Genomic DNA, 18,720 nt, shown 5'->3' with positions numbered 1-18,720 from the left:
CTAGAAGAGCTGCTGGACTGAAGAGTTAAGGAGACGAGAACTGCAGCTCAAGGCCTCAGGAGTGGGTGGGTGGGTGGGTAGGTGGGCTCTGCGGTGGCCCATGCCTACTGATACCTCCCCATCCCCTGGCCTCCCCGGGCATTTTCCCGTTTAGGTCTGTCCTGTAGTAGGTTGCTTCTGGGCATCCATTTGTTGAGTTGTTCCTTGATCATATTGGGTGGGCATTGTAGTCCGAGGAATGAATTTTTACTGGCTTACAAGACCACCCTCCAGTCTCAAACAACTACGGACAGACAATGAACTATGCAACACGGACAAAGAGATGGGGACAAAATCCTGCTACAAACCTAGATGCCAGTTGATGATGCCACATTTATTCTGGAAACACAATTGCTGAACCTAACAATGTCACACACAGCATCAAAGATGATTTTAATCTGTTCCTCTACCAATGTTATGCATACAATCTTTTGCCACCAATGCCCAACTGCACTTTACTTAGAACAAATGAGACAATCTCTACACAAAAGAATCAATGGACGGAAATCAGACATCAGGAATGACAACATAGAGAAACCATCTCGTATCATTTTAATTTATCAGGATATTCCACATAGGATCAAAAAAGAAACTACACAATAAGCATCCAGAGAGAGAGAGAGAGAGAGAGAGAGAGAGAGAGAGAGAGAAGAGATAAAATATATACATACGCTAGTCACATACATTGATGGATTAAATATTAGCCAAGGCTTTTTAGGCCACTGCCAGATATAAACACTACAAATATTGTAGTTTACTGTACCTCTTAGATATATTTTCCTCCTTAACAGAGCCACCTTAGAAACTTCAAAGGTAAAACAGATTCCATGTCATTCCTGGGGTCATCTGTTACCTGAGAAAATTAACACACGATTGTAAGTGCTTACAAAACCTATAAAGGAAGGTTCATTAACCACTGTGAAAAGCCTGTCTCCTCAGTATAACTAACATCCATTTATTCTACCATTACTATTCCATGTCAGAGGATTTCACCTTCTTTATGAAAGAAGTTTCAATGAAATACCTGCTTACCAAAGATGCTATCACCGCAATGTTGAACACCCACTCTTTCTTACTAACCAGCCAATCTCTGTTATTTCAACCATTTTTTGGCTTTTTCATTTGTTCTTTTCTTTTTATTTTGTTTTGGCCTACAATTTTTGCACAGGCTAACATGGTTACCTCTTCTACAACTACATGCTTGTAGAACAATTTGTTTATATTATATTCACGTTAGAGTTTACTGCATTTCTCTGGCCATATCTGCTAATTCATCCCATGAGCTGCCATTATTTTTTACACTGTTAGAAAAAAGCGAGATGGGAATTAAACACATAAGAAACTCCCTCCTTCCCGCCCCCCTCCCCACAACAATTTCCATCATAGGAGAACCTGCAGGCAGGCTCCCCAGCCGTCTGGGACAAGAAATCATCTCTGATTCCCTCCAGTGGCCAATTTCTATTATTGCACTTTGAGAATACTTTTAAAATACAGTACAGAAGAAAATTAGCCTTGTGGGAAATGAAAATGTCAGAATACTCTACTAGTTTGGAGGGCTTATACTGCACTTTAAAGAAAAAAATTGTAGAAGAAATAAGGAGAACAACTATTCCCTTTCTGATGAACATGCTAGAGTGTTGGAATGATTATAGATATATTTCGAGTCCACCTACTTCAGAATTTCCCCCCAAAAATCTTAAAATTACATAAGGAAGTATTAATAGAGAAAGGGGTAAACATAATAAGGAGTTGTGTGAAAAAGACTAAAGATAAAAATACTGTAAAGGAAATTTTGGGGGAAGAAGAGGGAATATCCTGGTTAAACATACTCCAAACAGAAAGTTGGGCAAGAGAGTGGACTAGAAGAGTAAGTGAGCTGAGAAAACTGACAAAGTTTGAGATTATTGAACAAAGACAAAATCAAGAAGAAAGAAACAAAAGAAAGGGAACAGTTAGTGTAATTTATTATATTTTAGTACATTTGGGATTTGAACAAGTGATGAAGAAAAATCAGTGGCAAGAGGACTTTGAGAAAGAGACGTAAGGTCACAAAACATAATGAATAATGTTCACATTTGGTTGGCTAATTAAGGTGCCTACTTTGCAAGGAGCTGCTCCGGTTGACCCTCCCCCTCCCCACTCCACCCCAGAGAGGCCATTAAGTCAGATGGTGGCTGAGTGGGCAGTGCTGACGGGGCGAGGAATTCATAGACTCCAGGGCTGCCTTTCACGAGCTGATGCACCAAATGCTGCTGTGGGTTGTTCGTGGCCACTGAACGTTTAGCACAGCTGCCCCTGCAGAACACTTGCTGCCACTGCCAGGTACATCGGTGATTCCAGCATCATATCACCCACTCTGAATTCATGCCCTTGGCCTGAGAGTGCCCTCATGAAGCTCGTGGTGACCTACAACAGGACACAGCTGAGTGCCCTGTGCGTTGGGGCACAGAGACCAGCAGGATCCTTCCATTGTGGTGAGGAGGGCCTCTCCAGGTGGCTGAACGTGTCACGCGCCCCTATTCTGGCTTGGCTGGGATGCTCCCCAGATGGGCTGCTTCTGGGGGAGCCTCTGGGCACACCCCCAGGGAGGGAACCTGGCACACCACACGAACACCCACCCTGACAAATTCTGACACCATCCTGGAAGCACCCAGGGTATATCTTTGTACTTTAAGAATAAGGTGTAATTGCCTTGTGCGTTGTTTTGAAAGAAAACAAAAGTATTTTGTAAAGTGGTCGGAAGTGGAGTTGTGGGAGGGGCCACTCCCAGAAACAGTGGGAGAATTTGCACCATCCACTCAAGCCGCATCTCACTCTGTCAGACACTGGAACACAAGGTCTTTGTTGTCACAAAGCAGCTGAGTCTTCTTGCTTTCAGCTTCTGCAGGTGGTGAGCGATGATCAGACATGCACCCCAGGAGGTCCAGGAGAGCACCATGAACGCCTAGACTGGCATGGTGGTCTGAATGTCCAGGTAGAGGTGGCCTCGGCCTCGCTCTCCAGTCCCTTTCAGGCATTCACTGGGAAGGACACACCTAAGTGGCAGGTCCCCTTTGCCACGTCCACTTTGAGATCAGAGCCCCAAAATCAAAGCAGCATGCGACACACTTTAGGGAATGGAAAGTTTTAATTCATTTTCTCACTGAAGTGTATGCTGCAGCAGAAGAACAAAGGAGCTGGGGGGGGGAAGCTGGGGGGCAGCTAGTCCAGTCCAGGGCATGAAGGGAGCAGAGGAACGTGCACCGGTCGGGGTCAGTTGTCCAAGCAGAGGCTGCCACACTGTCCTTCTTCACACGACATCACTCACCTCCACCCAGACCTCTCCCTTGTCGAGACAGCAAAAGGACCCCTCTTCTGCCTCTTTGCTTGACCGGGGGGGGGGGGGGGCTTCCAAGGGAAGGGCCATAGAGGTGAAAGAGAGGAGGATGGAGCGCCACGCCAGGTAGACAGCACTGATGGGGCTAAAGCGGCACTCTGACTCCCCCGCCCCCGCGGTTGGTCTCTCTCTCTCTCTCTCTCTCTCTCTCACACACACACACACACACACACACACACACTTAGAGAGCTGCTCCCGGCCAACAACTTCTCTGTGGAAGGGCAGCCAGTGTTAGGGCCGCCCTTACAGAGACACCAAAGGCCTTGCTAGGAGTGAGGGGAGGGGGAAGCCATTCATCGGGGGAAGGCCCGTTAAGAGGCAAAACCTGGCGCTCCACAACCCCTGCCTGGCACAGGGTGCCACATCCATGCACTGCTGAAGTGCCAAGCGCCAATGCCCACCGGCTGCCCAGTCCAACAGAGATCCCCGTCCATGCCCACACTTTAAGGACCAGTTACAGAAAGCGCTTTTCATGAGCCCCGGGGAAAGCCCTTCCCCTCTTCTGGCCCCACCAGGCACAGAAGGTGGGCAAGGCCCCTGGCTGCCCCAACCCTGCAGCTCACAGCACCCACCACCACCGCCACCGCCACCACCAGCAGCAGCAGCGCTTCTGCCCAGCTGCTGGCCTCCTGCAGCCGTGGCAAGCCCCGTGGCCTCAGGACTACCCGAACGGAGACCCCCAGAAAACCACACACAGATCCGGGCAGCCCACAAGTGGCCGAGGCCAGGAGCTGGATGGATGCCAGCCTGTGCTGAGCCCCGCTCCAAAGACCTGGCCTGCATCCAGGGAGACCAGCTCCTGCTCCCAGGCCACGGCACTGCTCTTGAGGGCCGCCCAGTTGGGCCCCACGTGGCTCCTGGCTCACTGCACCACACAGCCATCTTCCCCCTCCTCTGCCGCTCTGCTGGGGGTCTGAGGCCTCTTGTCCTGTGGGGGGGACAGAGGGGGGCTCAGCTCCTCCGCCGCCGAAAACTCTTCCCGCAACTCCAGCAGAAGGTCGCGGCTCTCGCTGGGAGGCAGGTTGCTGAGGTAGTACTGGGGGGCCAGCTGGGCCAGCCTGCAGAAAAAGGGTGTTTCACTGTTGGGGGAGGAGAAGCACCCCCTCCCGCTAGAAAAGGCCCAATGGCCTCCCGGCTAAAGAGACCCAGCTGCACAGGGAGGGGGGGCGGAGTAGCTAAGACCCTCCTCCCACCGCTCTGTTCAAAGCACACAGAAGCCTGAGTCGCCCCCCCCAAAAAACCCAGCCCAGCCCCCAGGGCTCACATCTCTGGCTGGATCTCGGAGACGATGTTCAGGCAGTTATCCTGCGAGACAGTGAACTCGTGGTACACCACCCAGAGGGGAGGCCGGGGGGGCGGCCGGCGGAGGCGGTAGCAGCAGGTGAGGGGCAGTTGGGCCAGGTGCTTGTGGGTCAGCAGCAGGTAGTTGCCAGAGCCGTCGATGTCCCGGGCCACCTGGATGGAGGGGGCAGAACACAAAGGGGCTGTGGGGTCCAAAACCCACTGCTCTGGGGCCGGGACACACACACACTTCTTGCGCCAGGACACACACACACACACACACACTTCTTGCGCCAGGACACACACACACACACACACACACACACACACACACACACACACACACACACACACTTCTTGCGCCAGGAGTCCCAGCCGTGGCATCTCCTTCGGCCACCGGCGGCAGGGAAAGGCCCCGCCCTCCATGGGCCACAGGCATCCCCTGCCAGCCCCCGCCTGAGAGGGACCCGTGCAATTCCTCCAGAAGGATGCGGGTCCTGGCTTCCAGCAAAAAGCTTGGTCCCTCCACAGACACCCCCGGCCCCCCCCATTCATGGGTGGGGAGACCAAGCCATTCTGGAGGCAAGGGAGGAGCTCCCAGGCGGAGACGCTCTGCTCCAACCTAAGGCTCCCGAAAGTGTTCAGGCTGCTGGGCCTTTCCTGGACCAAGGTCCTGCTGCTCCACCACCCCCACCACCCCCGGACGCTTCACAAGCAAAGCAGAGCCCTTCACACACACCCCGACTCCACGGGGCCTGCCCCACGCACTCCTTGCCAGCCCCCATCTCTCATCCCTCTCCTGCATGGATCGCATGGGTAGCCACAGCTGGACTACGGGTTGCCCCCAACGGGGGAGGCTCCCCCCAATTCTGCCAGGACCCCACCTTGAGGAAGAAGCCTGAAAGGAGGGCCTGCTTCAGCCGCTGGACGTTGCCCTCCGTGCCAAAGGCTGGCGGCGAGATGGGCAGCTCAATCCGCTGCATGACCTCCAGCAGCTCTGCCCGCACGGACCCCGCCAGCCGCAGGGCAGCCTCACTCACTGCGTGCTTCCGGCACCAACTTTCGGGGTCATTCTCTGGAAAGGAAAGAAGGGAAGGAGTGGGTGCAGATAGTCCCCCCCCACACACACACCCCATCCCCAGGACCCGCCAGCTACTCCCCCCCCCCAGGCACTCACGCTGATGGAAAGCGTTGAAGATGTTGATGAGAGTGAAGTGGTCGCCAGCCGGATGCAACAGGGACCGCTGCCGGGCGGCGACTGCCTCTTCCCAGCGGGAGGGAGGGGTCAGGAAGCAAGGTCCCACTGCAGATCGGGGAGGGGGGGAGTGAGGTGAGCAGCACAGCCACACAGGGAGCACACCTACCCCTGGAGGGACTGCCAGCCCCCCACCCCCCACCCGCCAGGGGGCAGAACAGAGGGAGCAAAGAAGGAAGGAAGGAGCGAGCCCAGGGTGCTCAGGAGGCCGAGTCAAAGCTCCCCCACCAGCTCTCTTTCCAAGGGACAGGCAGGTGCCCCCAAGCCCTGGGGAGAGCCACCGGGGGGGGGGCTTTCCTGCCTGCCTGCCTGCCTTCCTCGCCACCTGGGCTTCTAGCAGTCAAGCAGCGGCCGAGGCGAGGGAGCCCGGGGCCTGTACCTGTCAGCATGGCAGCCAGGGTGAGCATCTCGTCCACGCAGTCAAACTCGCAGGCGGCCAGGAGAGCCTTAGCCAGCTGGGGGTCAAGAGGGAACTCTGAGAGGATGATGCCCACCTCGGAGAGATGCCCGTCGTCATCCAGCGCAGCCAGGTAGTCCAGGTCTTCCAGGGCCTGCATCAAGGACTCGGGGGCTGGGTGGGCACAGAGAGAAGTCAGGGAGGAGGCAAAAAGAGGGCGGCCAGCCGTCCCCCCCCCCCCCGGCCCCCAGCCGCCCTTTCTTCAGTCGGCCCTTGCCCAGCGAGGGCAACCCTTCCGCCCCTCCCACACGTCCCCCCCCCCACACCTGGCCTGTCCAGGAAGTCGCACTGGCCCATGTCCGCAATGTCCAGCCTCTTGAGCAGCAACACCAGCCAACTCAGGTTGGCCTCGGTGATGGGTGGCGGAGGGAGGGCTGGCAGCTGCTCCTCAAAGACCGGCTCCGAATAGAGGCGCACGCAGGAGCCTGCGGGGTGGAAGGCAAGGAGGACCATGAGGCGGGCCAAGGGGGTGGCGGCTGGCGGCCAAGCTCTTCCCTCAGCCCTCTGATCCGGGGGGGAGGGTCTCCAGGCCTGCTCCCCAGCGGGCAGGGCTCACCTGGGGGGTTCCCCGCTGCCCTCAGCCGCCGGGCCTCGGCCTGCCTCTTGCTGATGGGACGCAGGCCCTGGGACTCTGCTCGGATCTGTGGATTGTAAACCTGTTTGGGCAGAGAAGGCAGTGTAAAGGGGTGGGGGGGTCTGTCCAGGTGGAACTTTGACTGGGGAGGAGGGGGGGAGTTTGATGGGGGCTGGACCAGGCAGTAATGCACCAAGAAGCTCTGAGGCTGGGGACGGGTGGGTGCGCTCGAGCATGGGAAGGTCCCTCGGGCTTTCTCGATGCAAAAAGACAGTCCTCCCTCTTCCATCTTCATCCCAGCCAGGCTAGGGAAGGAGAGAAACCAGGTGGGGGCCACTGGAATGGGAGGCTTGGCTCAACCTTCTCTTCATTAAGCCCTCAGCAGCCCATTACTGGATTGGGGGGTGTCTGCCCCAGTTGGGGAGGGAAGCAGGGAGTCACAGACCGAGTGCCACCCCAACTGTTGCTCTCATCATCCCCCTCTCCTGCTGGCCAGGGTGGGCGGACAAAGCTGCACACCAGGTAAGAAGAGCATTGCAGAAAGCAGAGGTGGGAAGCCAGGCGTCCTCTGGGCAATTCCGGACTCCCACTCCCAAAATCCCTCATCCCTGGCCAGGCTGACTGGCGTTCCTACGAGTTGTCATTCAAAGTATTGGGCCAGGGTCACACTCCCTACGCAGGGGGCCACCCAGGCCATCCTCAGCCCACCTCTCATGCGGTGACCCTTCCCTGCTCTGCTGCTGGTCCATGTGCACACGCCCACTCCCTCACACACTCACACTGCGCAGCTCCAGCCCAGCATCAATGACGTGCCGGACGCTTCCGACGGCGAAGCCTCCGTCTGCCAGCCAATGTGAGACGATGACCTTGCGGGTCCGGCCGCCCTCGCCAGGCAGCCCCGAGTCGCTCTCGTACACCCTCTGGACGTCCCGCCCCACCCCAGGGTGGAGGGGCAGCACCAGCAGGGGACCCAAGCTGGGGGGCAAGGTGACGGCCTCAGCACGGATGGCCTCGCAGCATGCCGCGATCTCCTGGGTGGAGCGAGGGAGAGACCTCGTGTCAATCGGGGCGGGGGGGGAGCTCATGGAAGAGCCAGCCAGACACAAAGAGGTGTCTGCCCCCCCCCACAACTCTGGGGCTCTTCCCACCACCCCACAATGCTCCTTAGCCTGCCCCCGACACACCCCACGCTAAGATGCTGCTTCTCTATTCTGTATCCCCCGTGTCATTTAAAATCAGCAGAGAGAGAGTGCAGGCCGGCTTCCTCCTTTCCGGCTTGCTCAGCCCCCCCTCCCGCACCTGCTTCCTGCCCCTCAGCTGCTCCTCAGCTGCCAGCCCCACCTGCTCACTGGCCAAGAAGACGATCACGTCTCCGGCTTCCTCCAGCCCGTGGATCTCTAGTACAGCCTGGCAGGCGGCCGCCACGTGTTTCCCCGTCGGGGGCTCCCTGTAGGTCAGGTGGGGGGCCTGGCCCAAGCCCGGCACCCGGACGAGCGGGGGCTCCGCACAGAAGCGGCGCAGGGGCTCCTCCAGCTGCGGCTCCGTCACCACCACCAGGCGCAGCTCCGGGCGCTGGCGTTGCGCGTCCTTCAGCAGCCCCAGGAGGAGGTCCGTGGGCACCGTCCGCTCCTGGGCCTCGTCCAGCACCACCACCCCGTACGGTCGCAGGAGCGGGTCAGAGGTCATCTCCCGCAGCAGCACCTCGTCCGAGCAGAACCTGCAATCCACCACCAGCCGGTTGGGACGCTGGCGGGAGAAGGCGCTCCTCGCCTCTCTGGAGGAAGGCCCTGAGCCCCCAGGGAGGCCCAGAGGGCACCGTGACACAAAGGCCAGAGCATCCCTTCCCCCCCCCCTTTTGAACACCGCTTGCACCCGTCCACTCTCCTGGTCAAGGGCAGGGTGTCAAGATGTCCAAGGACTCGGCGCTCCCCTCTCTTCCACAGTCATTGCCATCACAGCTGAAGAAGCCGGCTCAAGCAAAGAGGGGAGAAGCCCAGGATGGCAGGGCCCAGTTTCCACCCCCCGTGCCCCCCCGGCCCTTCCCTAAGAAGGAGAGACCAGCAGCCACCGGAGGACACCAGACAGCCACCACACAGATCAAACCCCTTCCCTTTTCACAGGAGAGAGAGAGGGACAAGCGCCCTCCTTAATCAATGGGAAACGCTTGACAAAGAAAAGGCGTTTCTTTAAAAAACAGCAGCTCACCTGAGGTTTAGAGAAGCCCAAAGGAAGCCGCTGACACCCCAGACAGCTGGGAAATGGCCGTCGGGGGGGGGGGGGATGAAGGGCCTCCCTGCCTGAAGGCCCCAGGGAAGCCAAAGAGCTCCAACTGAACGGCTCAAGTCGCCTGGCGTTCCAAAGGTCCCCCAGTCCTCGGTCTTGGCCAAGGGAGGGGGAGCAGGAGGCCTGCAGGGAGGGGGGGCAGGGCAGAGGGAAGCCCCCCCCATACCAACCTGCCTCCTCCTCCGGGTCTCTTTGCCCAAGTTGCCCCCCCCTTTCCCCTGCTTACCTGAGGAGTGTCTCTGAAGTACAGCAGTCCTCGTAGGGGACACAGTAGCCCACCTCATGGCCCACGTTGAGGTCCATCTCGTCCGCCACCCGCAAGGCCAGGCTGAGGGCAGCCAGGCTGTGGGGCTGTGTGCAGACGACGTGGCCGTGGGCAAACTGCTGCGAAAGGGCGTGCTCCGCGCACCACTGGGGCACCTAGGGAGAGCCGGAAGGACAGGGTGGGTGGGTGGGTGGGCAGGAGGGGAGGAAAGGGGCTTTCTTCTCTAGCTCCTCTCCCGAGGGGGAAACCTGGCTTGGCTGCTTCAGCTCCCCAACCTCCCCCTCGGGGGGAAAAAACCAAACGTAAACTGATCGTGGTCAAGAACGGGTGTAGAAGAGGAGCCGAGCAGCCGGGCGGGCCCACGGGGTGCTCTTCCCCTACCCAGCACCCTCAGGTGTCCCAAGGGGTGGCCGACACGGCAGGGCAGACCAGAACGCTCCAGTCACCCCACTCCAAGACAGACATTGGGGGGGGGGACAGGGAAAGGGCCCTGAGAAGGACCTCCGAAAGGAAGGCCTGAGGTCAGGGCCAGCAAGGCCCAGGAGAGGCTGCCGAGGGAGCCGCTTGGACCCCTGAGGGCCAGAGACGGGGAGGTTCAAAACAGGCTGGCCCGCACTAGGCTGAAGGACAGCCAGGCCAAAGAGGCAGAGGAGCCCACGAGAGATGGGCATGAACTGGGGGACAAAGACGAATCAGGGTTCCTTTTTTGTGGTTTGTGCTGGGGGGACAGGAACTGAATGCCAGCCAACGGGCAGGAAGGGTCTGGCTGCACCTGTCCTTGCGGGAACTGAGCCCTGGGGTCAAGCCGAGCGGCCCCTAAGGGCTGTTTGTTTTGCTGACCAGTCTCCCTTCTGTGCCTGCAGAATGAAAAAACCACTTGCACAAAGCAGCATGAAGCCTAGCTATGGGCGCCTCCAAAACGGCCGGCTGCCAGAGAAGCAGGGTCACTCCTGGCTCCGCAAAGTGACACACACACACACACACACACACACACACACACACACACACACACACACACACACACACACACACACACACACATCTCAGGTGTGCCTGCTGAGCCCCTCCTCTCTGACAGGAAGGAGACAGCTCTGGGGCGGCCGCGGGGGGGGGGGGGGGGTAGAGGAAGAAAGCCAGAGTACCCAAGGACTGGGACCCGCTGTCCTCGTGGGTTCCTTCCTTGTGCCGCTGCCTGCCCTCCTCAACGGTGGCCTCCCTCCAAACTGTTCGGAGCATTTTGGAGGTCTGCCATCACCAAGCAGGTCAGGAGCGCCTCCCCCTGCCAAGGTAGGCTTTGCTAACAGTGAACTTCATGAGGGTGCCTTCTTCTCTCTCCTCTTCGGTTAACAACCCCTAGAAAGGTAATGTTCAGCTGATTTGCAGCCAGTTCCATTTCCAGCAAAAGGGTGTCACTAGTACCAATCGGGCAGGGAGGGAGGAGAACAAGCCCCAGGTTCTTCCTCTGTTCCTCTGCCTTCCCCTCCCCTGCTTTTTGCTGACAGATAATCCTGGTCAGCCTTCCCAGGTGGGAGGATCCTGAGATTCTCCCTGGCCCCCCTCCTTTCATCCGTGCTCAAAGTGATGGCAAGAGGAAGCCAGAAGAATCAACTGTTCTGCAATAAAGCGCCCCACCCAGATCAAAGTTTGAGGCCAGGCGGCTGTTCTTTGGATGCAGGCTGAGACTCAGGTCCTTTTGCTGCTTAGGTAAAGTCTGGATTAAGGGAAAACTGGAGTCAGCCAGCTTTCTCTCTGAGAAGGAAGAAGCGTTGGGCCAAGAAAGCACCATCCAGTGGGACGGAGGAGAGACTCTACAGCCCCAGATAAGCTGCTGAATCACAACCCTGTAAACAAGATGATCAGAGCGCAGAGCCTCACTGGCCTGGATCATGACCTGGTTTCAGCTCCAGTCATGATGGAGCCAGGAAGCTTAGGCCCCTGGCAGACCAAAAGCCCAGTTCATGAGGTGGCTTCATAGATGACATAGTAGCCATCCTTCAGTCTCAAGAGACGATGGGGATGTGCTCTGTATGAAGGACTTGGAACAGCGTCTAGTGTGGCTGAGAAGGCCAATTCAAGAGTGACCATCCCTTCCACATGGAAGACAAATACAATCTGTCCCCTGTCCAGGTCCCGGATTTTGCTGCTTTCGCACGAGGGTTTCTTCAAATTGTGAGGCCGTGATGCAACACCTGCTTCCAGGCTGACACTCAGAGGTCAAGGTTTCCCATCTGTTGAGGTCCATTCCGAAGGCCTTCAGATCCTGCTTGCAGATCCCCTTGTATCGCAGCTGTGGTCTCCCTCTGGGGTGATTTCCCTGCACTAATTCTCCATACAGGAGATCTTTTGATGCCAAGAGCTGCACAACACCCCAGCATACCCCTATGATTTGAGTGGGATGGGGTAAATCATAAAATCATAGAACAATGAAGTTGGAAGGGGCCTGTAAGGACATCAAGTCCAGACCCCTGCTCAAGGCGGGAATATAAATCAAAATATATCTGCCAGGTAGTCATCTAAATTTCTCTTGAATGGCTACACTGTTGGAGCACTCAACACCTCCTGAGGTTATTTGTCATACTGCTCTAACACTCAGGAAGTTTTTCCTGATACTGAACTGAAAACTAGCTTCCTGTAACTTGAGCCCATTGTTGTGATGATCAGGAAAAGATTCTGCCCTTCCTCTGTGCAATAACCTTTAAAGTCTTTGAAGACTGGTATATCTCCCCTCATTCTTGTTTTCTCAAGGCTAAACATGCCAGATCTTTCGGTCTTTCCTCATAGTGTTTGGTTACCAGCCCCCTGATCATCCTTGTCGACCTCCTCTGAACTTGGTCAAATCTGTCAGCATCCTTCTTGAAGTCCGGTGTCTGAACTGGACCATACTCAAGGAGACACTCATTAGGCCCATCAGAAAGAAACCTAGTTTGGCGGCGGACGAAATTGGCAATTATAGGCCCGTCGCCAATGTTTCTTTCCTAAGCAAAGTGGTTGAGAGGGTGGTGGCCGACCAGCTCCAGGCGCACTTGGACGAAACAGAGGCCATGGATCCATTTCAGTCGGGCTTCAGGCCGCGCCATGGTACAGAAACGGCATTGGTCGCCCTGTGTGATGACCTGTTGAGGGAGGCTGACAGGGGCAAAGTGTCTCTGCTGGTCCTCCTCGACATCTCAGCGGCCTTTGATACCATTGACCACGGTATCCTCCTGGGGAGGCTCGCCGAGTTGGGGATTGGTGGCCGGGCTCTTGCCTGGCTCCATTCCTTCTTGGAGGACCGTCCCCAGAGAGTACAGCTTGGGGAGAGTGTTTCGGCCCCGTGGAGTCTCAATTGTGGGGTTCCACAGGGGTCGATTATCTCCCCAATGCTGTTTAACATCTATATGAGGCTGCTGGGTGGGGTCATCAGGGGGTGTGGAGCATCGTGCCATCAGTACGTTGATGACACTCAGCTCTACATCTCCTTTTGTCCAACTGCAGGAGATGCCGTTCTGTCCCTCCAGCCCTGCCTGGAGACCGTATTGCAATGGATGCAGGAGAACGGGCTGAGGCTGAACCCGGACAAGACGGAGGTACTGAGGGTGGGCGCCCCCACAGTTGGGGGCCTGGGAAACTCCCTCTCTTTTGGGGGGGTGACCCTCGCTGCCAAGGATGGGGTCCGCAGTTTGGGGATCCATCTGGACCCGGCGTTCACTATGGAAACTCAGGTGGCGTCCATGGTCCGTACCGCCTTTTTTCACCTGCAGCGGATAGCCCAGCTGCGGCCCTACCTCGATGTTGGGGCGCTCACTACCTTGGTGCATGCACTCGTAATCTCCAGATTAGACTACTGTAATGCGCTCTACGTGGGGCTGCCTCTGAGGCTGTTGCGGAAACTCCAGGTGGTGCAGAATGCAGCGGCCCGATTACTTAGCGGAGTGAAGAAATACCAACACATCTCACCCACCCTGGCCGCACTGCATTGGCTGCCCATCCGGTTCCGCATCAACTTCAAAGTGTTGATGCTTACATACAAAGCCCTAAACGGTTTAGGGCCTCGATACTTGGCAGGACGCCTACTCCCACCAAGAACTACCCGTATCACTCGATCGAGTCAGGAGGTGAGGCTGAGGAGCCTGACGCCGAGGGAGGCCCGAAAGGAAAAAACAAGAAATCGGGCCTTCTCGGCGGTAGCTCCTCGCCTCTGGAACAACCTTCCTCCAGAGATTCGCGAGGCCCCGTCGCTGGGTATTTTTAAGACTCATCTTAAAACGTGGATGTTCAAGCAGGCTTTCCCTCCAGATAATACTTAATCTTTTTTCTTTCTTTTATTTTCTTTTTTTTCTCTCCTTTACTTAATTTTTTTTTAATATTGCCATCTTGAAAAATATGTTTAGCGTTTATTGTTGGCTGTTTATTGCGATGGTTTATAATATATTGGTTTGTTATATGTATTTTTAATCGTGTTTTATATGCTTGGAAGCCGCTTAGAGTGCTCGTTCTGAGCAGATAGGCGGGGTATAAATTAAATAAATAATAATAATAATACTCTAGATAAGGCCTAACCAGTGCTGAATAGTGGGGAACTAGCACTGGAAGATAGGAGGGCCTGGCGTGCTCTGGTCCATGGGGTCACGAAGAGTCGGACACGACTAAACGACTAAACAACAACAACAGCACCTTGCAGGGTTTGGATACTATACTTCTGTTAAGGCAGCCTAAAATAGTATTTGCTGATATGTTGGCTTATATTCAACTTGTGATCTACAACGATTCCAAAATCCTTCTCATTTGTAGTCTTGCTAAGCCAATCATCCCCATCTTATTACTGTGTGCTTGGTTTCTTTCTCCAAGGTGCAGCACTTTGCATTTATCGCCATTGCATTTCATTCTGTTCTTTTCAGCCCACTGCTCAAGCCTATCTAGATCATTTTGAATTCTGTTTCTCTCTTCCACGGTATGAGCTATTCCACCCTATTTTGTGTCATTCACAAATGTGATTAGGATTCCCTGCACCCCCTGATCCACGTCATTAATAAAAATGTTGAAGAGCATAGGGCCCAGGACTGAGCCCTCGGGCACCCCATTAATTAAGTGAGTGAATTAATTAATTAATTAATTAATTCACTCACTCACTCCTAGTGCCGCAGCACTACTCTGGGCAGTTCACATAACTTACACAGCCAAACAGTTTCTATGATAAAAGCATCAACATGTAACCATGTAAAAAGCACTTGTTCCCTCCCCCCTCCACTAGGAGAAGGGGCCCACCCACTTCCTTCCAAGGAAGCCCCTTCCTCCACATGCTGTGCCCCCCCCGCCAGCTGACCTGGGTGCTTTTGCCCGTGCCTGGTTCCCCAGAGACCACGACGATGGCAGCTCCCCCCTCCAAGTGCTCCATGAAGGCAAACTTGGTCTCCCAGATGGGAAGGAGGCGACGCTGGCGCAGGAGCTCATAGTAGCGGGAGGAAAAAGGCAGACCATCGTAGGGGTTCACCTCCAAGTCACCCCCGCAGCCCACAGACAAGTCCTCAGTCCCGTGGTCTCCCTCCTCCTCCTCCTCCTCCTCCTCCTCCTGGCAGGAGGGACCCGGGGTGGCCTCTGCTGCTTCCATGGCGGCCCCAGATTCTGTCAGGAAACTGCAGAGAGGGAAAGGAAGGTGAGAAGGGGGAAAGAAAGCAGCCTTTGTGTTCTTCAAGGCTTTCGCGGCTGTGATCCGACGGCTGTTGTGGGTTTTTCGGGCCGTTGGGCCGTGTCCTGGCCCTCCAGAACACGGCCAGACAGCCGGAAAACCCCACAACCAGCAAAGCAGCCTTTCTTCGTGGCTGAGCCTCTCAGAGAGACACGAGTCTGCAGGGAAAAGAAGGGCTGCATGTCAGGATCCCCCTAACCTCCTACCCCCACCCCCACCCCCAGACACCCTCCAGCCCCGCAGCCTTGGGGTGTCACGGCTCAAAGGCCCAAGGGCCCCGGACCCCTCCCAAGACAGGGAAGGCACCCGACCCCAGCAAGGGCCGGCGGCTGAATTGCCCGGAGTGGCCCCAGGAAGGCCAAGCTGTCCGGCCAGCCAGAGCTCTCTCTTGGCGGTTGCGGGGGTCGCCGAGAGGCAGGTGTGGCGGTCGGGGGGAGAGAGGTCCAGGCAGGCACCAGCAGGGCCCGATCCACCTCCGCTTTGTGGGAGGGGCTTCCGCCGGGGCCTAACCCACAGCCCCCACCCGCCTCCGCGGGGCATCGCCGGGGGCCCCGGCCGGGCAGCGGTGCCCCTTCCTGGGGGCCGGGAGCCAGGCCGCGGGGATCAGACACGGCCGGCTGGGCCGTGGAGCAGCCCGCGGGCGAGCCAGGGGCGAGAGGGCGGAGAGGCAGCCTGGCCCACCCGGGGGCCCTCCCGGGGGCAGCCCTCGGGGATTCCTCGGGGCGGGGGGGGGGGCCGGAGCTGCACCTGCCCGCGCCTGCTGCCCCGGAGGCGGGGAAGGGGGCTCCGCTCCGCTCCCTAGAGCCGCGGGGCCCGAGACGGAGCGGAAGGGTGGGGTAGAGCCCCCCCTCCAGAGCCGCCGTTTCCCCCCCCCCACCGCCTCCGCTCCCGCCCCCCCCCCCGCACGACCCCCACACACACCTGGCTCGCGGGCCCCGCCCTGTCCCACCTGGGGCGCCGCGTCACCTCGGCAGCCGAGCCAAGCCAGCCCACCGGGTCACGTGAGACCGCTCCGCCCCGCCCCCCCACCGGGGGCGACCAATAGCGGATGGACGGGCTCCTCCCTTCCGGTCCCGCTCCCACCTCCGGTGACGTCGTGCATACCTGGCTGGAGGCGGGGCCAAGAAGAGCCGCATAAGCCCCGCCCCTGGCCAGCTAGTTACGATCGCCGAGCCGGCCGGCGCGCCCCGCCCTTCCTCGGCCTTCTTTGGCTTCCAGTCGTCCTAGAGCGGCCCTTCCGGTACCTGCGGGCAGGGCCTCGTGCGCCGCTTCCCTCCCCGCCGGATCGACCGCCTTGGCTTTCGTTTCCCCCACCTCCCCTGCCCCCCCCCAAGCCGGTAGGAAAAGAAGCGGCCCGGCCCCCTCCGCCCTGATTGGGGCCCTTTTGCCATTCCGAGGAGGGGCAGCGGGGGGGGGGGGGAGCAGGGAGGATACATCTTAACCAGAGCCATTTTGCTTTCTGTAACTTGCTTTGCTCTACAAATGTTTTCCCCTTCACGGATTGATTCATTCAGAGAAGCGAAGGGCTATGCCGTGCAGGGACACCCAAGACAGACAGATCATAGAGGAGAGTTCCGACTAAACGCGATCCACCTGGAGCAGGAACCGGCAATTCTACTCCGGTATCTTTGCCAAGAAAACCCCATGATCAGAAACAAAGAATAAGAAAGCCAGAGAGTTCCAGAAAAATATCTACTTCTGCTTCATTGACTGTGCAAAAGCCTTTGACTGTGTGGACCACAGCAAACTATGGCAAGTCCTAAAAGAAATGGGCGTGCCTGACCACCTTATCCATCTCCTGAGAAACCTATATGTGGGACAGGAAGCAACAGTTAGAACTGGATATGGAACAACGGATTGGTTCAAAATTGGGAAAGGAGTACGACAAGGCTGTATATTGTCTCCCTGCTTATTCAACTTCTATGCAGAATACATCATACGAAAGTCTGGACTGGAGGAATCCCAAGCCGGAATTAAGATTGCCGGAAGAAATATCAACAATCTCAGATATGCAGATGATACCACTCTGATGGCAGAAAGTGAGGAGGAATTAAAGAACCTCTTAATGAGGGTGAAAGAGGAGAGTGCAAAAAACGGTCTGAAGCTCAACATTAAAAAAACTAAGATCATGGCCACTGGTCCCATCACCTCCTGGGAAATAGAAGGGGAAGATATGGAGGCAGTGACAAATATTTACTTCCTGGGGTCCATGATCACTGCAGATGGTGACAGCAGCCATGAAATTAAAAGATGCCTGCTTCTTGGGAGGAAAAGCAGAGACCTCACCTTGCCGACAAAGGTCCACATAGTCAAAGCTATGCTTTTACCAGTAGCGATGTATGGAAGTGAGAGCTGGACTATAAAGAAGGCTGACCGCCGAAGATTTGATTCTTTTGAATTGTGGTGCTGGAGGAGACTCTTGAGAGTCCCCTGGACTGCAAGGAGAACAAACCTATCCATTCTAAAGGAAATCAACCCTGGGTGATTCAGGGACAGATCCTGAAGCTGAGGCACCAATCCTTTGGCCATCTCATGAAAAGAGAAGACTCTCTGGAAAAGATCCTGATGTTGGGAAAGTGTGAGGGCAAGAGGAGAAGGGGACGACAGAGGATGAGATGGTTGGACAGTTTCTGCGAAGCAACCAACATGAAACTGACAGACCTCCGGGAGGCAGTGGAAGATAGGAGGGCCTGGCGTGCTCTGGTCCATGGGGTCACGAAGAGTCGGACACGACTAAACAACAACAGCATTGCCTGCAAGACCCTGTGTTTTTCCAGAGACAACACAATGCAAATTGGGTTGGTTTCCCTGATCTCAATTTGCACCACTAGACCCACTTGCTAACAATAATTGGAATTGTTCCTCTTAGCTGAACCCTCTTGGAAACCTCCTGTTTGCTCTGGTCCATGGGGTCACGAAGAGTCGAACATGACTTAACGACTAAACAACAACAACAAAGTTCCAAGTAATATTAATCCCGAAATATTTAATAACATTTCCCATTTTACCTTAATATTTGAAATTTTCATTCTTTTCTCCTCATCTGAGTGGTTTAATAATAAACATTATGACTTTCCCCAATTTATACCCTCAAATTCCTCCAAATGTGATTTAAGCCTTTCTGTTGTTTGTATTGGATTTTTAACTATTAGTAATGTGTCATCAGCAAACCAGTTTATGTTCTATCCCTACAATCTGTTTATCATATCTAATTATCTGTGCCAATAATTCTGCTCTCATTGTAAATAATACTGGAGATAACGGGCAACCTTGTTTTGTACCCCGGCCTAGGTGTATTGTCTCAGTTATTCCATCAATTATTACTCTAGCTGTATTCTATGAACATAACTGGTGAATTATCTGGCTTCTCTTTTTTTTATTTTATAGCCTAGCACGGCAACATGGTGTGGGTCTGTGAATGCAAAATACCTACGGAAGTCTGTCTGCTGTAATCAGGGACATGGAAACAAGCCCAAAACGTCCTGGTTAGGCATGGGTACGTGCCTTTCCTCTGCTCTAGAGGAG

The 18,720-nt window shown here is 55.8% G+C and overlaps 1 protein-coding gene across 3 annotated transcripts; it reads right to left on the bottom strand.

The window, feature by feature from the left end:
• Nucleotides 1-3,147: 3,147 nt before the first annotated feature.
• DQX1 (DEAQ-box RNA dependent ATPase 1) lies at nt 3,148-16,346 on the bottom strand. 3 transcript variants are annotated; one of them, XM_078394404.1, is made up of 12 exons: nt 16,300-16,346; nt 14,833-15,142; nt 9,492-9,685; nt 8,324-8,699; nt 7,762-8,013; nt 6,965-7,064; nt 6,675-6,833; nt 6,331-6,522; nt 5,874-5,999; nt 5,581-5,771; nt 4,680-4,870; nt 3,148-4,473 (listed from the first exon to the last, which is right to left on the bottom strand). In XM_078394404.1, exons 1-12 carry the CDS (start codon nt 16,329-16,331, stop codon nt 4,278-4,280), a joined length of 2,319 nt encoding a protein of 772 aa, XP_078250530.1. In that variant the 5' UTR covers nt 16,332-16,346; the 3' UTR covers nt 3,148-4,277. The 3 variants fall into 3 exon arrangements, with proteins under 3 accessions (XP_078250530.1, XP_072858349.2, XP_072858347.2); XM_073002248.2 differs by lacking the exon at nt 16,300-16,346 and adding an exon at nt 16,145-16,277; XM_073002246.2 differs by lacking the exon at nt 16,300-16,346 and adding an exon at nt 16,117-16,260.
• Between the last annotated feature and the right edge of the window lie 2,374 nt (nt 16,347-18,720).

Source organism: Pogona vitticeps, chromosome 5 (assembly GCF_051106095.1).
Source record: "Pogona vitticeps strain Pit_001003342236 chromosome 5, PviZW2.1, whole genome shotgun sequence".
Classification (NCBI taxonomy): Eukaryota; Metazoa; Chordata; class Lepidosauria; order Squamata; family Agamidae; genus Pogona; species Pogona vitticeps.
The sequence above is the reverse complement of the archived record's forward strand: the minus strand, read 5'-3'. Positions and strand labels throughout refer to the sequence as shown.